This window comes from Phacochoerus africanus, chromosome 14 (genome assembly GCF_016906955.1).
Source record: "Phacochoerus africanus isolate WHEZ1 chromosome 14, ROS_Pafr_v1, whole genome shotgun sequence".
NCBI classification, from domain to species: Eukaryota; Metazoa; Chordata; class Mammalia; order Artiodactyla; family Suidae; genus Phacochoerus; species Phacochoerus africanus.
Genome location: NC_062557.1, coordinates 20,793,021 through 20,817,681, shown reverse-complemented (window position 1 = coordinate 20,817,681; position 24,661 = coordinate 20,793,021). Strand labels below are relative to the sequence as shown.

General features: G+C 54.3%; 2 protein-coding genes across 3 annotated transcripts; one reads left to right on the top strand and one right to left on the bottom strand.

The window, feature by feature from the left end:
• Nucleotides 1–77: 77 nt before the first annotated feature.
• Nucleotides 78–821, top strand: HSPB9 (heat shock protein family B (small) member 9). Its single transcript, XM_047756852.1, has one exon. The coding sequence runs from the start codon at nucleotides 312–314 to the stop codon at nucleotides 792–794; it is 483 nt and encodes a 160-aa protein (XP_047612808.1). The 5' UTR covers nucleotides 78–311; the 3' UTR covers nucleotides 795–821.
• A 662-nt stretch (nucleotides 822–1,483) lies between these two features.
• On the bottom strand, nucleotides 1,484–23,562 carry RAB5C (RAB5C, member RAS oncogene family). 2 transcript variants are annotated; one of them, XM_047756850.1, is made up of 6 exons: nucleotides 23,433–23,562; nucleotides 6,426–6,684; nucleotides 4,856–5,007; nucleotides 4,564–4,686; nucleotides 3,393–3,486; nucleotides 1,484–2,533 (listed from the first exon to the last, which is right to left on the bottom strand). In XM_047756850.1, the coding sequence occupies exons 2-6, from the start codon at nucleotides 6,589–6,591 to the stop codon at nucleotides 2,418–2,420; spliced, it is 651 nt and encodes a 216-aa protein (XP_047612806.1). In that variant the 5' UTR covers nucleotides 6,592–6,684; nucleotides 23,433–23,562; the 3' UTR covers nucleotides 1,484–2,417. The 2 variants fall into 2 exon arrangements, with proteins under 2 accessions (XP_047612806.1, XP_047612807.1); XM_047756851.1 differs by having other exon boundaries at nucleotides 6,426–6,640; nucleotides 23,433–23,559.
• Nucleotides 23,563–24,661: the final 1,099 nt, after the last annotated feature.

The window sequence follows — 24,661 nt, the reverse complement described above, 5'->3', positions numbered from 1 at the left end:
CAGCCCCGGCAGGCCAGGGCCCTCTGACGGAGTTGGGCAAGGGCCCGAGCAAGGGGCAGGATCCGGGATAAAAGCAGCCGCGGAGGCGTCAGAGCGGTTGCCAACCTGACTCGTGGAGGTAGGATGTGCATAGCTGATCCCAAACTCCGCGGAAGCGAAACTTGCCGGAAGCCAGGGGAGCCCCCTCAACAGAGCAGGCGCCGCGGGAGTGGAGCCGTTCCGGCCCGAGGCCCCCGCTCCCGGGGCACCCACGCCCCAGCCGAGCGCTACATTCGGAGCCTCGCGCTCTTCACCAGCAGTTGCTCTCTCGGATGCAGCGGGTCAGTAGCGGTCTCCCCAACGGGAGCCAGTCTGCTTCCCGATGTGCCAGCGTTGCCTTCACTGAACAGAACCAGGTGGCCACCCTGCCGGTGCAGCAGCTCACGGACGATGTGGCAGCTATGCGGGACAACGTCCATGCGGAGGATGGCTTCCAGATGAAGATGTATGCCCATGGCTTCACCCCCGAGGAGCTGGTGGTTCAGGTGGACGGTGGATGCCTGATGGTGACCGGCCAACGGCAACTGGAGGGCTACAGCCCAGATGGGAGCGGCTTCCGCATGGCACAGAAGGTGCACCAGCAAATGCCACTACCGCCAGGCCTGGATCCCGCCGCCATGACCTGCTGCCTGACACCCTCTGGCCAGCTGTGCGTTCGAGGCCAGTGCCGGGCGCTGCCTTGCCCTGAAGCCCAAACAGGACCGGCCCCAAGACTCAGGAGCCGCGGCTCTAAGAAGGGTTCCAAACTAGCCTGACCCAGTAAACAACCGTAGTGAGCAACAGCCTCGGTGTCCACGGTCTTTTCTTGGGATCGGGGTCAGAGGTGGAGCTACAAAGGGAGAGGGAGGCCGAGTGGCAGGCTCCGAGGGTGGCAGGAAAGGCGCCTCAAGATCGTGCCCCACCATGCATCAGGCCTCCTGGGGCCTCCGGGGGAGGCGGGCGGGGGAGCGGGCAGTGTTTTACTCGGCTCTGCGCACTGCCTGAACCAGCATCTCCAGCAGGGGGCAGCAGAGGGCCAGAAGGTCCAAGCATTACTGATTCCAGAACCAGCAGAGGGCCCCTGAGAAACCAGGGATCAGAGAGCGTGGACCTGGTGTGGGGCTGCCGTCTGGGCCATATGACCAGTCCAAGGTTCCAGAGGTCATTGGTGTTCCTTCCTCTTCAGGGGAGAAGATGAGGGGGCCCATTCCCTCACCAGCCTAGTAGAGACGAATCAAAGAACCCCAGAGAGGGTGTTTCTGGTGTTCAGAGACCGTTTCCAAATACGGACTGCGCATCGGCCCAGTATAATCTGGAGGGGATGGGGAAGAGGGAAATGCAGGACCCTCAGCTTCAAACTAGGTGCGACTCAGGCCCAGCTCACTCTTACCCCCTCCACCCCACCAGAGCTGGTTAACAGCTGGCCTCTTTCTCTTGGTTGCCATGACCACCACCATCCCCTCACTTGAGAAGGAGAAGAAAGCTTTTGTTTAATAAGATTTAGAGGTTCATTTTAAATTAACTTCAAGTAAGACAGAAAGGATATGGCCTCATAAAACTCTGCCAGAGAAAGACAAGGAAGACAAGCGGGAGGTCGATCGATCGGCTGACTATATTGACAAGATACTGATTGGTTACATGTTGAAGAAAACATACAATACAAAATACAGAAAAAGTTGGTTCCATCCCCTCCCACTCCCCCCCCTTACCCGCCCCCCCCCAATACTCATCATCGTGATTTGGTCAGAACAGGGCTCAGAGCCAGAGGTCAGGGTGACCAAGGACGAGGGGGAAGGGGGCTGTGGGCAATGGGTTCGTGGCTGTCACAATAATGCTGTGGTAATGCTGTGGGTTCTCTCCCAGCTGTGAGTCAGGGGGTGAGGGGGCGCCGCAGCCTGATGACAGCCAGCTGAGGGGAGAGCGGCCCCTCCCTTCCCTAACCCCAGGGCCTGCCCCGCCACCCGGAACCAAGCGCACTCCAAACACAGTAAGGATATGGATGCTCCTGCTGAGCCCGCTAATCAGCAAGAGGGAAAGAAGGGGAACTGCTCCAACCCCCACCTCCCCATACACTAGGGTTGGGGCAACGGGGGCACGTGGCTACTACCGGCAGAGGAAGAGAGGGAGAGCAGTAGAAAGGGCAGGAAGTGGGAAGAGCAGATCATATATATTAAAAAAGTGACTTAAGACTTAAAATTGAATTAGTATTTGTACAGAAAGGTGCAGGTGGAATAACTCACTCCGGCCTATGATCAAAATGATATGGAGAAATTACGGTGGACCCCTCCCTCTGCCCCCCCTAATGGTGGCCCGAGTCGTTAAGTGCGATTGGTTAGAGTGGATTCCAGTCGGGTCGTTGAGGCGGAGGAGGTGGGGGCAATGGGCAGGCAAGGGGGGGCTCAGTTGCTGCAGCACTGGCTCCGGCTGGCGGGGTTGTTCTCCTGGAGGTCCACACCTCGGTTCCGGCCCGGAGCACCAGCTGCATTCTGGGGCTCGTTCTTGGGAAGCTTCTTGGCTGTATGGGAGAGGAGGGGGGAAGGTGCATGTCTGTAAGGGCACCCTACTGTTCCCTCAGGTCCACGTGGGTACCACCCAATCCGTGATAGCCAATATACCGGCAGCTTCGCTTCTATAAGCCTGGCACGCTCTGGGTCTTTCAGGAAACTGAGGCAAAGAGGGGCTACAAAACTTGCTCAGGACCACAGCGCTAACAAGTGGCAGAGATTCAAGGCCACACAGGATGACTCCAGAGCCAAGTGAACTTAAAAAGGAAAAAATCCTGGAGTTCCCGTCGTGGCGCAGTGGTTAACGAATCCAACTAGGAACCATGAGGTTGCGGGTTCGGTCCCTGCCCTTGCTCAGTGGGTTAACGATCTGGCGTTGCCGTGAGCTGTGGTGTAGGTTGCAGACGCGGCTCGGATCCTGCGTTGCTGTGGCTCTGGCGTAGGCCAGTGGCTACAGCTCCGATTGGACCCCTAGCATGGGAACCTCCATATGCCGTGGGAGCGGCCCAAGAAATAGCAAAAAAAAAAAAAGGAAAAAATCCTAAGAAGCGGATTGGGGATGGAGAGGTAGAATTTTAGGTGGGTGGCACGCTCGGTAGAGGGTCAGGAAGTGAAATGGTGAGACTCTGGCCCAGGCTTGAGACTTCTGGAGGCAACTATCTATATCTTTTTTTTTTTTTTTTAACCCACCACCCCCCTGAACTATCTATATCTGAGCGTCAGACGAACAAGAAAACCCCTTCAGCACACTATCAAAAATGGAAAAAGATCTCTTGGTGAACAGACCCCAGATCTGTAGGACCCCACAGACCTACTGTAAAACAGCAGGCAAGTAATATACCCTGCTTGGGGGCGGGGGAGGCATCTTACCTATGGCCATGAAAATTTCATTCACATTCATTGCAGTCTTTGCCGATGTCTCCATGAACAGCAAACTGTTGTCCTCTGCATAGGCTTGTGCTTCCTGATTTGGATGGAGGTGAGAAAGTGGGTGGGAGGCAAACACTGACAGTTGGCAGGGGCTGAGGCCCAGCATAAAAATCCTCCCCAATTACAGTGCCTTCCATCCAAAAGAACCACACAGGGGTTTTCAGGCCCAAGGCTCTCTCTCCTGCTCTGAGTTCCCTGTTTCACCTACAGCACCTCTCAGCTCACACAAACTGGCAGATGTTTGACTCAGGTCTCCCTAGGCCCATTCTGCCTTCTTGCTCTTCAAAACCACTAGGCTGGGAAAGACTTCTAGAAAGTTACCCTCAAATACACTTGCACTTTTTTTTTTTTTTTGTCTTTTTAGGGCCGCACCCAAGGCATATGGAAGTTACCAGGCTAGGGGTCAAATCGGAGCTCTAGCTGCCAGCCTACGCCACAGCCACAGCAACAACTAGATCCGAGCAGAGTCTGGAACCTACACCACAGGTCATGGCAACGCCGGATCCTTAACCCACTGGGTGAGGCCAGGGACTGAACCCGCATCCTCATGGATACTAGTCGGGTTCGTTACTGCCGAGCCACAACGGGAACTCCTCCACTTGTGCTTTTGGATAAAGGTATGTGGATGCTGACTGCAGCACTGTTTCCAGTCTTCTGCTATTACCCACCAACTAGAAGCCTGTTAGGTAGGGACTGGTAAAAAATAAACACAGTTTGTAAAGAAAGGGATCCATACACATGTGCGTATTTCCAGAAAGACAAGAAATTATAGGGAACTTTGGGGAAGGGAGACGGAGTTTCTAGGGTCAGGCCCAAATTTCATCCTGTATATCTTCCGGTACTGTTTATAATTTCCTATGTGCATGTTTCACATTACAAAAAAAGGGTCTTTTTCACTAAGTTTCATTAAAAAGTCAGTTTATAGACAAAAATAAGCTGAAGCTCCTACTATGCACATGCACACATCCTCCACCGCCCAAAAAGAGGAGCAGCGAACAACAATCCCTTTAGGCCTAGGCTCAAGGGAGGGGACGGCAGGTAAACCCCCCTGCAGCCTGGGGAAGCGGAGGGGGACCCAGCCCGCCCTCCCTGGGTCCAGTCCGCCCCCCACCTGGAACTCCACGGCTCTCTTGCTGGCCAGGTCCGCCTTGTTGCCCGCAAGAGCGATGACGATGTTGGGGCTGGCCTGTCTCTGTAACTCCTTCACCCAGTTCTTGGCCCGTGCAAACGTGTCCTGGGGAGACAGGGCCAGAGTGTCAACGGGACGGAACGGGCATTCTGCCCAGGGACCCTCACTGGAGAAGCTGGAGCTGCCAGAGGCCCCTCCCCCACCAAACACCAGAGGAAATGTGCCCACGCCCCACTCAGGAACAAAGGGTGGAGAAGCAAGGGGAAGTCTTTACTGTGTTGGTGATGTCATAGACCACGATGGCAGCCTGGGCGCCCCGGTAGTACATGGGGGCCAGGCTGTGATACCGCTCCTGTCCAGCTGTGTCCCAGATCTCAAACTTGACTGTTGTGTCGTCCAAGCAGACGGTCTGTGTGAGGAAGGCCGCTGCAAGAGGGAAGGCGACGTTACCAGGCAGGAAGGAGCTGGGAAGCCCACATAGCTGCACTGTGCCATCCAAGACTTCTGCTGAGATGGGCACTGAAATCCCCTCACCCGGCGGCCAAAGGAGCTGGCCGAGCATGGCAGGCGGAGCTGGTGCTCCTGTGTATGAGTCCAGCGGGCGAGGGGTTGCACAGGCTCTGCAGACCCATGCCAGGCAAGGCAGGAGGAGGAGGGAAGCCTGCTGGTACTCGAGCCATTTCAGGAGCCCTCTCTGAAGGCTGGGGGAGCCCTGGCTCCACAGGTGAAAGTCGGGGAGGGTGTCCTCCCGCCCCTCAGACAACAGTACCACCGACACCTTGCCAGGCCGTTTGCTCCAGCCCAGGGCTGTCGCTGGCCTTCCGTCTCCTGAGGACACGCTCCCACACTTGGCTACGCTGGGGAAGCCTGAAGTACAAGCTGGTCTACTGCTCCTCACCACCCCTGCCACCTCCTGGCACGCTGGCGAGCTGCCACCCTCAGCTTTGACCTCAAACCATTCCCGGCTAGCTTGACCTTCAGGGAACACAGTGACCCTATCCTTGGCCTGAGGAGGCAGGGGAACATGTGGCCCTTGAGCACGCCCTTCAGAGGAGGAGGAGGCTCGCTCAGCGCAGGAGCGGCAGGTGGGAGTCCCAGCAGAGGATCCCGGCCAGCTCGGCTCTCCTGGTCCGCCCTGCCCCCGCCTCCCTGAGGGGCCTGGGGCCCCGCCTCACTTCCCCCCTCCAGCTCCTGACACGAGTGCTGAGGAGGCAGCAGAAGACTGCTGACGCAGCCCATTTTGTTTCCAGCTGCCTGGAAACCTCCTACCAACCAAGAGAGTAGAGAAAGGATGACTCAAGCCCAAGGTCAGGCCCAGTCCTCGGGCTTTGTCCTGGCCACTGAGGCAGGAGGCTGGCTCCAGACCCTAAATGCTGACCACTGGGAGATCAAGGACGGGCTCCGAGGGCTAGAAAGGGCCAAGGTCAGTCAGCAACACCAGCCCACTCTCGAGGCCATTTCCCCATTCTGGGAAGTGGGGCAGGCCGGCCGATGCACTCACTGCCTGGCTGCGCTAAGAACCCCCGAGAGCCAGGCCCAGCCTCTCCCGGCCCAGGTCAGTGGAAGGGTGTACCTGGAGCCACACAAATAAATCAAGAGGTGGAGCCAGAAGACGAAGGCAGGTTTCAATGTAGCTAATTCTTACTAGATACTTGCCGGGAGTCTGGCACACAGAGCAGCTGCTAGATTTGATTCGAGGGTCCAGGTATGGTGAAAGGCTGCCCCCCACCCCCCGACCCCTCCGGGAGTGCTTCGTCTGTGGGCAGTCAGCTTCCCTTCTCCTCATTGCCAAGGCATTTCTTCAGCTTCCCTAAGGCCACCCCAGCTCCCTTGGGCCCACTCACCTCCAATTGTGCTCTCCTGGTACTCGTGGAATTGTCCCTTGACGAAGCGGAGGACGAGGCTGGATTTGCCCACCGCAGACTCCCCCAGCAGGACCAACTTAAACTGACAGATCTTGTTCCCAGCAGCTGGTCCGTTGGGTCGCGCTGCACCTCCCCGACCCGCCATGGCCCGTCCCGCCGAAATGGTACCAGTGAGAGTGGGGGTGGGGTCGGCGCTACGCAAAAAAAAGAGGCACTTCGTGGGGAGGGGGGCCTCCCACTGCAAGGGAGAAATCAGAAGTGGTGGGTTAGCCCGAAGACTGTCACACAAGAGCCCCTCTCAAAGCCCAGGTCCCTCCCTCTGCCGCCCCGAGGACCTGGCTGGCTGCGTCCCCTCCCGGCAAGTCCCTGCAGCCCACCCCCAGAAGTTAGACCGTGAGCCCTAACTAGGCTGTACTCCGTGTCTCCGCCCGACAACCACCCGACGGTAAAGAGAAAAGCAGTGTCCCAACTTCAGGCTCACAGTTCTGAGCCAACACTGACTTCCCAACACCAAATATGTACATTCACACACAAACATGCACACACAGGAGAGGAACGGGCATATGCCGGCCTGGTGACAGTTAAGTCAACAGGCACCGGGGGTACCAAAAAGTGGCTTGGAAGACATGAGGATCTAGCTCAATGCACAATGAATGGACTTGTGGTCTGGTAGCTGAGATCACAGCCTGCCTCTGGGCAGAGCCAGGGTGGGTGGTGAGGCCAACTGGGGAACAGGGCGTCCTGGCGGCCGGCTCCTCAGACAAGGTGCTTGGCCAGCCTTGTGGGCGCTCAGGGACCAGGGCCGGGCCAGGTGCAAGTTGTGATCCAAAGAGCCGTTTTGTCATGCCCTCTCCAGAAGGACAGACCGACTTTCTCAGTCTGTGCGCTAGAATCAAAGCCGCATTTCACTCCCTCATCTTGAGCCTCTTCCCCTAGTTTCCTCACTGCTGATGGGGGGCCAGGAGTCTCACGCACATTAAAAAACCGAACACACACAAGACCAAACACACACTAGAGCCAGCGAGCTCTGCCGGCAGGCAGAACAGCTGCCAATTTTCCCGTTTAAATAGACCTCAGTTCCATTCTCCGCTGGCAGAGGGAGAGGGTGATGCCGAGGGGAGAAAAGGGGGAGCCTGGGGAGGGTGGAGACAAACGTGGGTACAAGACCTGTCCCCCCCCCACCCCCCGGCTCCGGGGCAGCTGGGGCCCCAGCCCCCACATCTCAGTCAGTGATAGCTTTGGAGGGGCAATTTTTCTTTTTAAGTTTTGGAACTGCAAAGAAGGATGAGGAGCCTATTTCCAGAAGCCTCTAGACAACTTATACTAAAAGGTATCAGACCACACACACAGCATGTCTGACCAACAGGCACTGTGAGCAGGTGTCATGTGCTAAACACTCTATGCAGTGTTTGAATGAAGTTGGTAAGAAAAGGTTTTGATGGGATGGCCCTTCGCAGAACAGAGTCTGTGCAGGAAGGGTGTTTGCAGCAAGCGTCGCAGGACAGCCCCGACCTGCCCCCTGAGCGCGGGGAGCACGTTCCCTGACAGTCAAAGGACGGGGGTGGGCTGGGGGATGAATGAGGAGGGTTTTGTGGGAGGCCATGGTCTGTGCTCATGCAAGAAGCAGACACACAAAGGGCCTGCTTTGTGCAACCTCAAATCGTTTCTTCACGTCCAAGTTCTCCCAGCAACTCGTTTAAAAAGTGAGCTTCAGGAAGGGTGATTCACTAACCAGGAACAACAGTTTCCTTTCTGGACGGCACCAAAGGAAAAGAGGTTTCAAGTGGGGGCCACCTCCTCCCCAAGAGTACAAGGAAGGAAGTATGCGGGGGATCTCGATTAGTGACCAAAAAATGCCAATTTTGAAATATGTTATAGTTTAAGATGCTTTCTCTTTTCACCCCAATCAATGATGTTGGCAGGACTCTACAAGACGGCCCCTGAGGTGGGGCCTATGCTTTTGGCTTCTTTGCCACCTTCCTCTCAGTGCTGCAGACAGACAGGGAACTCAGAGAGCGCTCAGCAAACGAAATGATTTCCAGAGACCTCTAACATTTACTGAACAACTGTACAACCATTATGTCTGGTAAGCTGTAAAACCGTCTCCCATTTTCCAGATAAATGGCCTGCCGCTCAGGTGTTAAATGCCCTGCTCAAGGCTGCCCAGCACACGCTGACAGCCTGGACACCTGCCAGTCTCCCTGCTGGGAGAAGAACTGTGGCGACCACGCCCACACTCTGTTTGGTTTCGGGCCACTGGGTGAATGAGACTCTCTTTTTGTGGCAGTGGCTCTGTGGGCCCAGCAAGGGCTGGCTCTCAGTCGCAGTGATCTCACAGTCCCTACAAACTCCCGCCAGTGGGAGGAGCCGCCCAGGACCAGCCCAGGCGAAAGCGACAGAGGGAAACCACAATGGAATTACAGGTTGGTTATCACCACGAATCCACATGACATACAATCTTGGCTGGGCCGCAGAGTGCGGCCAGGGCTCTAGAGAAGGAGGTATGAATGAGCAGGAAGAGGGGAAGAGAAGATGCAGACAGACCCTGATTCCAGGAAAACCACAGTAACTGGGGCTGAGGGCTATGGGGGTGGGAAGTAACCAACACCCACAAGCCAAGAAAAATAGAGGTAACATCTAAGTCCTGTCCCTAGCAAACCAGTGGGTTTCCAAACTTGCCCAGACGGAATCTTGAAACAAGCCAGAAGGGGAGACAAATAACTTTTATGCAGTAGTTCTCCACCCTGTCTGCACAGCAAAATCACCTGGGCAGCCCCTGGAACTTCCGACAAAGGTTTGGAGAAGGGCCTGATGACTGCATTTTTTAAAAGCACTGCAGGTGCTCGCCCGGCCCAAACTGGCTGGGGACATGTTCTGCCTGGATGCTGGTCCTGCCTTCCAGAGACACCTGAGCAGGCACACACAGCATTTTTCTTTTAATGGCCTGTTGCCTCGTGGTTTTCCTGGCCCCACTTGGTGATCACATGAGCAGAGGTCCTGATCCTTCCCAGGCAATAAAGCTGGGAGGAAGTTGATTTTTGCCATGAAGGGCACGGGGAGATGAGGGTGTCTAAGGCAGGTCACACCCAGAGCCTCAGGAAGCTTTATGTCCTCCTCTCCCAAACCTGGGAAATCAGAAACATACCCCCGCGCCCGCCCTGGCAGGTAAAGATGAATTCACGGAGCTGGCCGGCTGTCTAAGGGAGGGAATTCCACTGCGGGAATCTTGCCTCCTGAACCAGCAGCTTGAATTACCCACCATGGGTGCAGTCGAGTGATGGAACGATGACCCTTTCAGACAAAAATCCAATTCTCTTTAAGAGCTAAAGTTGTGGTCAAAATTTCTTCTAAGATAAAGAATAGGCCAAAGGAAAAAAAATTTTAAACCAGTTTCTCCAGCACCATGAAAAACACACGAGTGGGATGAATTTCCTCCTGGATATTTCCCTGAAGCTGCTGACATGGGCAGAGCTTCAGCCCCCAACAGCGAGGGCCCCTCTTTGCCGTGACCCCCTCCCCCTTGCTCCAAATCAGAACCTTGGTTTGTTCAGAGGCCAAGAGAACAAGCATCTCTCCCAACCTCATGTCTTCAGGGAAACGCAAGAGAAAGGAAAGACAGGGGCAACCCACGCCCTTCCCCACAGGGCACAGGGAAAGGCAGAAGGGACCCGGGCTCCTAAACACTCCGGCCCGTGAACAGGCATAACGGGCACATGCGCAGCCCGTTGTGGGCCAAGGCGGAAGAGAGGGAGAAAGAGCAAGAGGCTGCTCTTCCTCGCTCTGGACAGGAGTCACCTGGGGCATTTAGAAAATAAGCTTGACCCACGGACTCCTGACTCTCTAAGAGGTCGCGTCCAGAAATGAATGTTTTTAAAATAAGTTCCCCAAGTGATCTGAGGCAGCCGACTTAAGCACAAGAGCTGCAGGTGACACAGGAAGGAGGGAGGAAAGCGAGACAGAAAGGCACCCCCCCCCCAGATGGGCACTCGGACAGACAACACAAGGTGGGCCAGCGTGGGGGTGGGAACTGGTTCCTGGCCTTACTCAACACCTGGAGCCTTCTCCAAGACACCAGAGGCCACTGGAATGTCCCCTTCCCCCAGCCTCAGCTGGAGGTTTTCACCTTTTTCTAATCCATGAAGTCACCGACTTCACATCCTTTGTCCTTCCTGGTAAAGAGTGAGCAATTCCAGCTGATGGGTGTCTCTCACGCTTCCTGTTTGCTTCAGAGACTTCCTCTAGCCAACAGTCCCAGCACAGCTTGGATAGTGGGCAGATTAGGGAAACCAACCAGATTTTGTGTTGGCCAGAGGCCGCGGTGAGACTCTAGACTCACTCGCTCACTCAAGGTTAGCTTGGGGGGGGGGGAGAACGGGGCGGGGAGAGGGGGGTGCGGAGAACCCTGTGACCCCGCCCAGGGCCCCTGGAGGTGGTGACTCTTCAAGCTACACTTTACCCTGGATAAAAGCATTCCTGAATATATGGCACCCTGAGAGTTGAGCAAGAGGACTGCAGGAGCAACTTGCTCGCTTAAAGAGAGTTAAATGGAGAGAAGAGGGGGACACAGGAGAGGCATTTAGGTTCAAAGGTAAGGTAGAAGGCATTAAAACGCTCAGATCAGCGGGGGCGATGACTTACTCAGAGACTTAAGAACACAGCTCATCCTCAAAGGGGAAAACCACCACTCGTGGCACCTGGGACCAGAGGGCAGACTCACAGCGGGACTACCCAGGCCTCCAGCTGGCTGCAGACCCAGAGGAAAAGAAGATCTGAAGCAACACAACCTAGAGCCACACGAGGTACCCACACCCTTCCCCAGCACAGCTAGCAGCTCAGGACTTGGGAGGCCGAACTGGGTTTTGTTAAAGCCTGGCTCCACCGTTTATTAGCCGAGTGACCTTGGCCACGGCAGACAACTGACGGCTGTCAGCTTCAGCCCCTTATCTATAAAATGGTACCACTTGATACCAATCACACGGGGCTGCTGTAAAGGTAAAATGCACGGCACAGTATCTTCCTGTAGGTGAGGATCTACTGAACGTCAGGGTTATTACACTCGAGCCGAATTAACTACCTTCGACTCACTGGGTGTCAAAGCGCCAAACTCCTCTTCACAATTGCAGAGGAGATGACGGTGAGGGGAGGTGACCTGCGCATGGTCACGGCCAGGTGGTGGCAAAGCCTGAGCCCAGGACTTAGAACTCCCTCCAGCAAGGGTGCCCCAGCAGAGACAGAAAACCCGGAATATTAATAATGTCATTACGTCTGATAAGAATCATTGCACCACCACCCTCCCTGTATGCTTTAATAAAATATGGCTTTTAACTGGAAAAAAGGCATTTGTATCAAATTAAAAAAAAAAAAACACGCCGCTGGATGGAAAAGTTGTGTATTTTGATTCGGACAGTAGATACATGGATAGCTACAAAGGTAAAAATGCACTTAAGACATGTAAGCTTCACTATAAGTTATATGGCAACGAAAAGGTTTAAAATGCTACTGGTATAGAATTTTGCACAGAGCAATGAAAAATTAAAGCTTGGAAATGATATGATACCAATCTAGCTCCATTGTATATAAAATATTTTCTGCCTTGGTATAAAAAAATTCAGAGTAAAGACAACCAAAAAGATGATGCCTGAATTAGAAGACCAAGAAAGGACAATGACACCCAAACAAATAAGGGGCAAGATAGCAGGATTCAGCACAAATGTGCTTGCTGCATAAATATTACGAATATATTTATTGCGAGTTCCCTGGTGGCCTAGAGGGTTAAGGATCCGATGTTGTCACTGCTGTGGTGCGGGTTCCATCCCAGGCCACTGCTGTGGCCTGGGAACTTCTGCATGATGTAGATGGAACCCCCCCAAATATATATATTTACTGTTTGTACTTAACTGTGGGCTAAAGAATTTTAAAATTGTCTAAAGCTAAAAAGAGAAGCTGAGTGCTCCTGCTGTGCCGCAACAGGATCAGTGGCATCTTGGGAGTGCTGGGACTCAGGTTCGATCCCCTGCCCAGTACAGCGGGTTGGGGATCTAGCATTGCCACAGCTGTGGCTTCAGTCATGACTGCGGCTCAGATCTGATCCCTGACCCAGGAGCTCTATATGCCTCGGGGCGGCCAAAAATGGAAAAAAAAAAAAAAAGAGAGAGAGAGAGAGAGAGAAAGAGGCTGATACTTCTGTCTTTTCAGTGGGGAGAGAGAAGTTAGGTTGGTTGGTGCTCTGTGCTCCCCAACCAGTCCGGAGAGTGTCTGCAGGGGGAAAAAGGTTTAGGGGAATCAAAGAGACGGGTGTCTTCCCGTGTGACCAGGACTATGGAACTGCCGCGCAGATGGCCTGTGTCGCCCTGGGAGTGTAACAGAGGAAGCCGGGGCCTGGAAGCCAGCAGCTTAAAAGCGCAGGTTGAAATGTGGGGAGAAAGCGGATGGGGTGTCGGGCCAGGGACTTATTCATCCCACCAGTAAGGAGGGGGCGTGGTGGAGATGGCAGTGGGGGGGCGGTTGCTGCCTTTACACAGCCACAGCCAGATGGCTCCCTTTCCAGGGGGAAGGGAGGGAAACCAGCCCAGAGCGGGGCTCAGGGTAGGCTGGGTCCCCTACCGCTGGATAGGCCCTTGCATCTGCCCCAGCCCACCCGACCCCCCCCCAACAGGAAGCAGTTTCATTTCACTCCTCCTTCAGTTCTTCTGGGGCTGCATGTCTAGACTCCTCCCCACAGTGAGGCCTGTGAAGATCAAGTCCACCAAGTCCACCAACGCCTGCCCAAGGGGCCGCTGTGCAGGCCACCAAGAGGCTTAAAGCTGGCCCCGGCGGCTTAAACCCCGGCCACACGTGACGGAGTGAGTGGTCCTTCCCCGCTGTCCCAGCTGGACCTGGAGCCGGGCCAGGAGCAGCCAGGACAGAGCGCAGCTGGGCCGGCGGCAGCCCTTTCCCTTGTTGGGAAGGCCTGCTGGGTCGTCGGCACAGAGGCCAGGCGGAGGAGGGTGGAAGCCACCCTGGAGGGACAGGCCCCCAGGCCCCAGCAAGAGCACCAAGAACTCACTCCCCGATCTCCAGGCTGCTTTCTCAACTCTCCACAACAGATGGGCTCCCGGAGAGGCGGAGAAGCAGAGTCAGCGCTAACTTTCAGGCCGAGGATGGAAACCTCCAGGCCCTCTCTTCCTGTGCCCACAGGGAGGAAGGCTGGGGGGAGGCAGTGGTTATCTACAGGGATCTGCTGACACAGCCTGGCCGGTGTGGCCGCCCACACCCCGTCTGTGCAAGGGCCCCGGGATCCAGGGGGCAGCTCTAAGATCATTCACTGGCCTTGCTGGCCACAGACGAGCCAGGCGTTCGGGTGGCAGGGTCGTGAGGAAGGCCAGACAGACAGACAGGGGTCTGCCTGCAGCCGCACCAGGCGAGGCCGACCTGCCTACTGATTCTAGGAGGCACCAGGGGCCCCTGGCCCTACCACTGGCATTCCTAAGAGACTGTCGCCCTAACAGGGCCTGTGCAGGCCACTTGGCATACCTCAGCCAGCAAGTCTGCTGCAGGCTCTCCGGCCCCACCTAGGACGGCTCCCTAAGAAGCCTGCAGCAAAAGCCCAATTTGAAGTCTGGCACTTTCTGTGGCACAAATCCACACATGTATTTGTGGACTGGAGGGGATGGGGTCAAGGCATTGTGGTGGCTTATGCCACCCTCCACCCCCCAGCACCTTCACCTGCCAGGGCCAGGTGGAATGCAAAAAAGAGAGCCAACCAAGGCTCGGCTTCCCTTGTCTGACCCACAAGCCTCACAATTACTCTGTGTCTGATCTGCTCGTGCAGTTGCTATTTGCTTAGCTCTAACTAGGATCTCAACCATGCAGGGCCCATCCTGCCCTCTGACTTGGGAAGGGCTCTGCAGGGGCCAGGAGCACTGGCCAGCACAGCTGCCGCTTCTGCGGCTGCCCCAGGCCCACAAAGACTCCAAGAAGCACTACTGCAAGTCAGGGTCACCGGCGGCACCTGTTCAGCGAGCGACTCAGCCCAACAACTGACACCTCTCACAAACCTTTCCTGTCTTTACCAAAAAAAAGGAAGCAAGCAAGCAAGCCAGTTTAAGTCACTGCCCTCTTTGTTTAGCCCTCAGCTCCTAAACAGAGAACAGAGGGCAGAGGTCATGTTTCAGAGGAGAGCAAGGGAAAAGCGAATCAGGTATCAGATCTAGAAAACCAAATTCCTCCTGCTCAGACACCACACACACGCTCTGCTCAGAGGCTGCCCAACTAACAAGAATCAAGGTCAAAGTTCCCACTGTGGGATCTGAGGGATGATGGTTGCTCTCAGGAGCTGGGTGCCAAAGAACACTATTTTAGGCTGACTTTTTCGCTCTTAATTTTCACTGAACAAGATGTACAAGGGCACCAAGGGAAGAAATCCGGCAAAGACTGGGTCTCAACAGGTTGCAATGAATGGATCACACTTTTACTTCACGGCCCCAACTTTTCATGACTGTCGTAGGTGGCAAGAGGTTGGAAGGTTTGGGGGCTTGATGGTTAGGAGTGAGAAAGTGCAAGAAACTAAGGGCAGGAGTTCCCGTCGTGGCGCAGTGGTTAACGAATCCGACTAGGAACCATGAGGTTGCGGGTTCGGTCCCTGCCCTTGCTCAGTGGGTTAACGATCTGGCGTTGCCGTGAGCTGTGGTGTAGGTTGCAGATGCGGCTCGGATCCCGCGTTGCTGTGGCTCTGGCGTAGGCCGGTGGCTACAGCTCCGATTAGAACCCTAGCCTGGGAACCTCCATATGCTGTAGGGGCGGCCCAAGAAATAGCAAAAAGACAAAAAAAAAAAAAACAAAAAACCAAAAAAACTAAGGGCACTGTTGCAGATGAAAAGGATCATGCTACAAAATCCCCAAAAGCCGACTCTGGGTTTCCCTTTGACAGCTCCTAACATCAAACCTGACACACAGTGCTTCATAAATGTGGTGAACCGAGCCTGCAGTACAGGGACAGCCCAGTTAGGTTTGGCAAGTGAGTGGGGGCAGTTGAAGGCGTCAAGGCACATGCATCTGCCACACAGTTCGTACCCCCTAACAGCCACAGCCCAGCAGAGGACCAAATAGGACCACCGCTCCCCGCCAACACAGGACCTCTTTGGCTCCTTCTGCACAGGCATTAAAAGCACAAGCACTGGTCAGACAAACGTCAAGTCCTGGAGCCACCACTTCCTAGGGTGACTGTGTGTCGTGTCTTGGAACCCATCTCCTCACATGTAAAATAGAGAGATCAGCACCACCCATGTCCAGGGCTGCTGGGAAAAGGATGCAAGACGACTCTCCACAGAGGGCCTGGCTTGGAGCAAGCTCTCAGTAAACGTTCAGGGGCGAGGAAGTCCCTATGAGGTGGATGCCTTGATGAACATTCAGACACCATTTATTCACGTGCTGCTTTTGCTCAGCTTCCCCGGACCCCACTCTTCGGCGCCTCTGTTTGGAGAGGATGCCGAGCAGGACAGCTGCTCTTGTCTGAATGTCTGTGGCCCTCTCCCAAAAGGCTGTGTTGAAATCCTAATCCCCACTGTGATGGTATTTGGAAGTGGGGCCTTTGGGAGATGAGGCCATGAGGGCAGAGCCCTCACGACTGGGATGAGTGCTCTCCTGAGAGGGGCTCCCTTCTCCCTTCCGTCAGGTGAGGACACAGCAAGAAGTTGGCAGTCTGCAAGCCGGAAGATGGCCTCCACCAGAACCCAGCCAGGCTGGCATCCTGATCTTGGAGTTGCAACCTCTGGGACGGTGAGAAATAAATGTCCTTGTTTATAGGCCACCCAGACTGTGGGATTTGGGTACAGCAGCTCAAACAGACTAGGACAACTTCCACCAGTGCCCTAGAAAAAGGACCAGCTCACAGCTGATGTCCTGTGTCCTGTCAACAACTATAACCCTGTATTCTCTGGGGACTGGCTTCCAAGGCCACGAGAATGGGGTAGGGAGGACAGCCACCACCCAAAAAAGTCCACGTGGAGTTAAACCCCCCAACTAGGCAAACCATAAGTGCTTAAAAAAAAAAAAAAAAAAAAGCCCCACAACACAAAGCATCTTAAAGCCCAAATGCTGTTCCTTCCATCTCAAAGCCTCTTTCAGGAAAGGGAAGAAGCAGTTCAGTTGTGGAGAGGGGGAGGGGACAGGACTAGGACAGCTGACGAAGACGCCAGAGTTCCTTTTAAAAAACCAGGCTGCAAATGCTAGAGGTTTGGAAATTGGTGTCATTAATCACCACGGCCTTCGGAGCCGCTCAGAGAGCAACGTGATGACTAGGAGAGCAGCCAGGGTTAGGGAGGCCACCCACGCCTCCCCCACGCCTGGGATGCTTCTGACAGAGCCACCTGAAGGGGACACACACGGAGCTATGAATAGAAGGCAAGAGGCTTGTAAACCAACTCCTGCTAAGATCCCAAGTTAGTGTTTCCAGGCGGGCTCAGGTTACACATCTTCAGGGGGATGACAGTACAACGGAAGGATTTAAGCTATTCAATGATTCAGGATCACAGCTCAAAGTGACAGCCTGCCTTGAGCCCGCCTGGAGCCACAAACCCTGCACAAAGCCTCCCAAAGAGGAGGTCCATTTCTCATGGGCAGCAAAAGAACACTGGCCCAGACCCCATGCGCTCGCCTACCAGACCCGGAGTCCTGGAAGGTCTGGCTGCAGAACTTAGCACCTGAAATGCAGAACGATCATGTACCTCAGCTTCACAACTGGAGAGTAAACTGCAGAGTAAATACCAAGTCCGACCATTTTTGATTTGGTCAGACAGCAGCAGGCGGGGGTGGGAGAAGCATGGAGAAGCAACAGCCTGCTGCTGGGGTCAGTGCCCAGGATTCTCCCAGGGCACATCTCCCAGCTGAGGCTCCACCTCTCCTACTTCTGGAGGCTTCAGTGACTGTGATTAACCATCAAGAGAAGAAATGACCTGGGCCCAACCACAGAACTCCACACCAACAAACTTGAGAGGAAGCATTTGCTGAAAAGGGAGGAGCCCTGGAGAGCCAGCAGATTTTAGGAGCAGGCAAGAAATATACGAGGTAAGCCTGGAGCATTCTGTAGTACCAAAAAGTAAGCAAGTGCTAACAACAATGAAAACTAAAAACCCCCAGGAGTTCCTGCTGTGGTGTGACAGGATTGGTGGAGGTGGCATCTCTGGAGCCCTGGGACGCAGGTTTGATCCCCAGCCTGGCACAGTGGGTTAAGGATTCAGTGTTGCCACAGTTGCACCTTAGATCACAACTGTGGCTCCGATCTGATCCCTGGCCCAGGATCTCCATATGCCATGGGGTGGCCAAAACAAACCCCCCCCAAACTAAAAACCTCCGAAATGATGGGGTAGGGCAAAGGAAGCTGAAAGAGCTCCCAATGACCAAAGCTGGAACAATCTGAGTAATAAAATAAAGCAGTATTGGACTATAAATTAAAGTGTAAAATCAGTGCCCATGAGTTCACACTGATACAAATAATTGAATAAAGAAATGGAAGAGAATAGACATACCCTTTGTGTACCAAAAATTCCAAACGATTCAGGTAGGTCCTCTGCCCTCGAGGGGAGGAGCATAACTCCCCACTCCTAAGTGTGGGCTACAAAGGGGGACCGCCTTTCAAGGCGGACAGCATGAAAAGCGGGAGCCTTGACATGATAATGAGAATGGCCCTTCACCTCTGTGGTCTTGCACCCCCAAACCCAGAGCCCCAGTGTAATCACGAGAAACATGTCAGACAAATCCCAATCGAAAGACAGGCTCTAAACTATCTGACCAATATTCCTCAGAATTGTCAAGGTCTTCAAAAAAAAGGAAAGTCTAAGAAACCGTCACAGCCCAGACACTGCGTTACATTTAGCTGTCGTGTCCTGGATGGGATCCTGGAACAGAAAAAGGACACTAGATAAAAACTAAGGCAATGTGAATACAGTATAGACTTTCGTTAATGATAATGTACCATAGTCGGTTCGTCAATGCGGACAAATGTACAAAGGTAAGATGTCACTCACAGTGCAATCTGGGCATGGGGGCAGGCGGTGATAACCCTCCACTACCCCGGCAAGTTTTCTGTTGGCACTGCTTTCCTCAGCCCACCCTTACTGAAGACTGAGCCTCGTGCAGATGTGCAAAGGCGAACCCAGGGACCAGAGCTGAATTCACGTCCACTGACCCTTGCCGAGTCCCGGCCCGGGGTCGGTGCTGCCTCACCACAGCGCAACACAGGCACAGCGACCAGGGACATGTGCGCTGCAAAGTGGTCCACAGGCTGTGGCCGGCTAAAACCATGCCCACCCTTGCCGATGACACCCTGCGCTGGACGTGGCGATCTGGAGGGCTCTAGCCTTAGCAAGTTTAGTTGGTGACCTGTCCCTGCCCCTCTCTCATCTGCACTGTAACATTCATCCTGTTGATCTCTCTGCTCTCTTATCTACGAGCAACTCTGCGTAGGCTGGACAAAGGAGTGGCCCAGGCTCTGCGATCAGATGTGAATCCCAGGTTCACTACATCTGCACTGTGTGTGTGTTAGAGAAAAACAGGCTGGCATCTGCTTCAAAAGCAGGTCTGAATGTCTGCCCTTTCCTTTGACCACACAGAGGCGGGGGGGTCTACGATGCTGGGTGCCATGGGGGGGTGCTGCATGCGGAGATAAAAGAGGACCTGATCTGTGCCCCCACTGGGCTCGTACGCTAGACAAGGAGGCGACAAGGAGCAGTGAGCGGAAAGCAGCGCAGGGAAGAGAGAAGCCCTTGGCTTCCTGGGGGGAGGAAAGGCTTCACAGAGGAAGTGTTGTTCCAATGGCGCTTTGAGAAAAAGTTGGGAGATGCCACTCCCTGGCAGGTGAGGGCGAGAAGAACCTTCCAGGCAAAGGGAAGGGCACACAGTCAGCCCAGAGACAGTGTGAGGAGGGATGTGTGCCCCCGCCACCCCCATTCTGCCACTCAGTATGGAGTCCCCGCCATAACCTGGGGATTGAGTGCAGTACCTTCCTCCTGGGGCTGCTGTGAGGATTAAAAGAGAGGGCCTGGCACTCAGTAAGCAAACGTCAAAAAGTTTAGCTTTTATCTGTATTATTGTCCTCATGTATAGCAGACAGGACATTTAATCTTTTATAATACCAACCTATTCATGCAGAGGACTCCTTAAGAAATAGTCCAATTCTTGGAGTTCCCGTCGTGGCTCAGTGGTTAACGAATCTGACTAGCAACCATGAGGTTGCGGGTTCGGTCCCTGGCCTTGCTCAGTGGGTTAAGGATCCGGCGTTGCCGTGAGCTCTGGTGTAGGCCGGTGGCTACAGCTCCGATTAGACCCCGAGCCTGGGAACCTCCATATGCCGTGGGAAGCAGCCCTAGAAAAAGGCAAAAAGACAAAAAAAAAAAAAAGAAAAGAAAAAAGAAATATTCCAATTCTCTGCCAAGGCTCTTGAAAGCATTATTGCCTGGATTGAGGGACATCTAGTTTACAAATTCTACCTGAATCAGGGCTTCTCAGAAGCAGCCCTGACTCAAGTCAGGGGGGAGAAAATGCAAAACCCCTGGAATCTGGGAATTGAACCTAAAGCAACCTGCTGCAACCAAAATATTGTCCTCAGGTTTTCTGCGTTAGCTTAAATTCATGCAAACTTCGCATCCCAATCTATAATAGATCCAGGATTGTTTTAGTATAAAAATGTTTAATACTGGGTAAGACTGAAGTGTCTAGAAGAGGCAAAGACCTGACCGCATCTGTGGCTCCAAGAACCCCAGCAGGAGGAGCACAGTCCTGGCCTTAGTGTTCTTCCTGTAACATGGGACTACAACCCACAACAATTCTGTTTACCATCTCTGAAACAAAACTACATGGGAACCATGCAGCAAACCACCAAGCACCACAGTGAAAACTGGCAGAAACGGTGAATCAGAATCCTAGGGACGAATTACGATGTATCTTCAAAACCCCACCAACCTTGCCAATACCCATCTACCCCGGGCCTGGGAATGGACTGTGTCCTTGCCCTTTGCTTCTAATTCAGCAAGAGATCCTGCACCCCCACTTTACTGGAAAAAAGAGAGGCTCAGAGAAGTCAAGCAACAAGCCCAAGGCCAGGCAACTGGTAAATGACAGAGTCCAGATGACAGCTCAGGCCTGGCTGACTGGAAAGCCTCTCGAGCCTTTCACCCCACCACATCACCTCTCTGTCCACCAGGCAGGGGTCAGAGGAAAAAGGATCCAAGAAGTACTTGCTTGGTGGGGCTGAATTTAAATTCCCGCCCCTGCTCTGTGTTTCCCTGCAAGTTCTAGTGAAAGGGGTCCTGGGTGGAGAGCCACACTCTTCCCAGGCAAACAGGAGGCAGCATGGGGGTGGGGGAGAGTGGGGGGTGGGGGGGAGTCAGGGGCTAAGCAGAGGCCAGCTCTGCCAGTTCTCTGCCCCTTCCCCCTGCCCAGAGGGACCCCTGAGTCCACTCACTTTTACTTTCATTTTCTAGACATCACAACTTTCAGGTTCCCAAGAAATTAATGTCACGCAAATGTTAGCAAACGCTTAGGCCCTGAAGAGTACTGACCTGCGCCTCCTAACTGCTGTGGCCCCAGAGGCAGTGGAGGAAGGAGGATGGGGCTGGGGTGGGGAAGAAAACCGAACCAGAGGGGCACCAATGACGAGGAACGCTAAAGAGTCTGCACCTGGGCTGCTGCTTGCTCACCTGCATTCGTTCCACAGAGACCAAAGGAGGGCCTGCTATAAGGGAAGATGAGGCACATCTAATTCCAAATGCCAAGCCCCGGCTCTATCATTTTCTAACTGTGTGATTTAAATCAAGCTACGTCAATGCCTTCAGCATCATCTCTAAAGTGGAGACAACTCCCACTATTTCCCCGGACTCTTGTAAGGAACATGTGTGAAAAGAACTTGGCAACTTTAAAATGACATAAAAATTAGCTGTTACCACCTTTCTATAGCATAAAGGCAGAAAAAGGCCCACTGGTTCTAAGAGGCAAAAGAGAGGAAGGGCATGGGAGGGGAGGGGGAGGGCGCTCTGCCCCTTGCTGCCAAGCAGTGTCAGATCTCTGCTTGGCCTCTATACTCTCTGGGTGCCTAAAGTGGCTGCCTAACCACCCAGGGCACTGGTGTCTTCCTGTCTCTCTGAAAGGGAGAGCGTCTCCTTCAAAAGCCTACTTCAGAATCAGAGCTGGGAGCCCACATCCAGACAAAGCAGTCGCCTCCAAAGGCTGGCCAGCCTCACCCTGGGTCTCCCAGAGAGATCCAGAAATACAGCCTACTGCCGAGGAGGTATGTCTAGTCGAGACCAATGGCCGGTGAGCAGCTGGCCTCTCAGGCCCTGCCCCTTGAGGCACAAGCTGACCAGATTAGAGAAACCAGGCTGACCGCAGAAGTCTCTACCAACCCTCTACAGAAGTCCACAGACAGAGAGCTTGTGATCCGACTGTGGACCCTAACAAGGCAGGTTTTTTGGTTATTCCATACAGAGTAAGTGCGTCCCAGGCTTAGCTCAAAAGTCTGTAGAAGACACTGGTGATGACTGTCCAGAAGTGGTCCGAAAGATCTCAAGGCAAAACCACCTCAGACCTTGCCATCTCAGGGCAGTAAAGGTGGCCCAGAATACTGAAGAGGTACCGAAATTCCCAAAGACTGCGTGGCCTTCCCTCCCTTCCTCCACTGTAGATAGCAAGGGTCAGTCATGGCCTCAGAGTCAGGCTGCTCTCATTAAGGTACAGTCTCAGGCCTGTACTTTGGCCACATAACAAAGAACCTCCCAGCCTGGTCTGAGACAGCAGCCATTTCACACACCTAAGTTTCAAGCAATGGACAAGGATCAGATGTCAGAACCAGCTGTCTCTAGGAAAAGCTGGGGAGAATCAGCACTTTCGGGTGTGGGAATTCCTTGGGTTACACTAAAAATTAGCACATGAAGAACCCAGAGGTGCCACTGTGATCTCCACCTAATCCTCTGCAATCTACAACTGAGTTGATCAAGCCCAGAAAGGAATGGAAATAGACCCTAGGACTAGAAGTGGCATGACCTGTTGATCAGGGAGGTGAGTGTGTGTTTAGCAGTGGGAAAGAGCCTAGCACTCCTCAATTCCAGACTCCTTTTTTTGGTCTTTTTCCTCCTCTCTAAAGACCAACGGACACCAGTCCCAGGACGAGCAGTCCCTCTGAGGTAGCTTGGAACCACTCGCGTGCTCTGGGAGGACCCGGTTGAGACTCCAGCAAGGGGGGAGGAGAAGGGGAGAGAGATGATAATGAATGGGCAGATCCACTCTGATCTGTGTGATCTGTAGCTAGGATTGAGCAAACCTCAGCTAAATTGTTCAGAGGCAGGAAGAGCGATACACTCAGGGAACGACACAACCAGAGAACACCATAACCAGAGGACGGGGCTGGGGCAGAGGGGAGCAAGCCGAGGAGAAGACAAGGCATTCCTAAAGAGTGACCCTGACTTTCAACTCTGCTAGGATCCTGGGTGGCTGTCTGGCTTGAGGAAAGAGAGGAAGTAAGGAGTTGTGGGAGCGGTCTCACCCAGGACCACCCCCCACACACCCCGCCCCAGCCTCAGGATATCAAGATAAAATTCCTCTAGGGCTGGAGGAACAACAGTTTTTGTGGGACGGGGTAAAGGAAAACAGCGACAGACAACACTTCTGGCTACCTCTAAAAGAGAAGGCGGACAGGCTCCTTCACACCTGACAAAGATTCCTCCAATTCTAGGAGGAGAGGGAGCGAAACTTAGGGTCTCTCCCTCCCACCACCGGGCTGGACAGGCCAGAGGAGAGCCACAGGGGTTTCCCAAGGGTTACGAAGGGCAAGTAAGGGAAGGAAAGAATAGCCCCCCCGGCCCCCGCTCTGGCTCGACGCCTGGGGAGCCCCTTAAGAGGGGGCTACGGGTCGGGGGAGGGGTCAGTATCCCCCCAAGCCGGGGCCGGGCGGGAGGAGGGGCTGCCCCGGAGAGGTTTCAACGCGAGCGAGACACTGGGTCCCCGGACAGGCACACTCACGGTGGCTCCGGAGCGGTGGCGTTACTTGAGGCCGGGGCTCGGACAGGCTCCGCTCCTCTCCCCCCGGCGGTGTCCCAGGCTCCGGCCTCCACTTCCGCCTTTCAGCCGCTCCGGATCCGGATCTCCACCTCCGACCCGCCCCTCAATACCCAGGTGACTGACAGGGCGGCGAAGCCAATGGGAGGCACTCTTGGCCGAGTCACAGGCGGGGCTGGCGGGGAGCGCGGGAGAGGTGGGAGAGCGCGCGCAAGGGACGGCGGGAATTGTAGTCCGTAGCTCCAGGAGGAGCCGCCTGAGACAGGCTTAGGGTGGAGCCCGATGTCGGCTAGGCGGAGCCCGGCCGGGAACTTTTTAAGGGCAGGCCTGCCGATCGCGTCATCGCGGGTTCCAGGCACCCCGAGGGGAGGCGGGTGGCGGAGCGTTGCAAGAGGGTAGGAGGCTGTGTGTGCAGAATTGGGAAAGGAAAAACATGATGTGAATGAATATGCACGTGAGGCCGCGTGGACCAGTCCTGAGCACTCGCTAGACTGGAGGAGCCCGTGTCTGCGCTTTTGGGCCAAGTCAGTTCTGGGAGCCCCACGGGTGGGGACATTTTGATATGGGGAAGATTATGGAAACGCTATAGTAAGGGCTTTCTGGAGGCTACTGGGTAAGATCAAAGGGAGAGCCCCTGCCACTGCCCAGCAGTAAACTAGGACCCTCTGCCCCTGTCTCTCCCCACCCTCAACCAGTACCAGCTCTTGTCTCTTAACTCCAAGCACAGAGCCAGACACTTCCCATCCATAAGTGCAGACTGGACCCACTTCTGTTTGCCCCCGCTTTGCCCTCACATGGATCAGGGCTTTTTTTTTTTTTTTTTTCCCTGCTCCCCTCAGTATGGATTAGGACCACTTCTGCTCACCCCCAACCCCCCCAACACAGCTCCTCTGCTTCTGCATCTCACCCCCAGAGATACTACTCAGCACCTGAATGGAATACTAGCTCACCCGGAGGCAGCTGTGGGCATTGTTCCTATGACACCAGCCAACACCAAACATACCCTGGAGCCTGAGCTGGAGAATGGACCTTGCAACCTGTCCAGGACAACTTGCCCACACCTGGTTCCATTTGGTCACCAGGGTGCCTCTAACAACGTCCATACCACCAACCCCTTCAGTGATTGTCAGAGAAGTGAAAGCTAAGAAAGAAGAGAGAGCTTAAGAGAGCAAAGGGGATGGGGCAGAGTGGGA

What these genes read in the sequence shown, in the direction of transcription:
- HSPB9 (XM_047756852.1), top strand. Translation starts at nt 312, where the DNA reads ATGCAGCGGGTCAGTAGCGGTCTCCCCAACGGGAGCCAGTCTGCTTCC.
- RAB5C (XM_047756850.1), bottom strand. Translation starts at nt 6,591, where the DNA reads ATGGCGGGTCGGGGAGGTGCAGCGCGACCCAACGGACCAGCTGCTGGG. An exon ending in CCAGGAGAGCACAATTGGAG is followed by an intron (nt 5,008 to 6,425) that starts GTGAGTGGGCCC and finishes TCCCTCTTGCAG; the next exon opens with CGGCCTTCCTCACACAGACC. An exon ending in AGAGAGCCGTGGAGTTCCAG is followed by an intron (nt 3,487 to 4,563) that starts GTGGGGGGCGGA and finishes CATCCAAATCAG; the next exon opens with GAAGCACAAGCCTATGCAGA.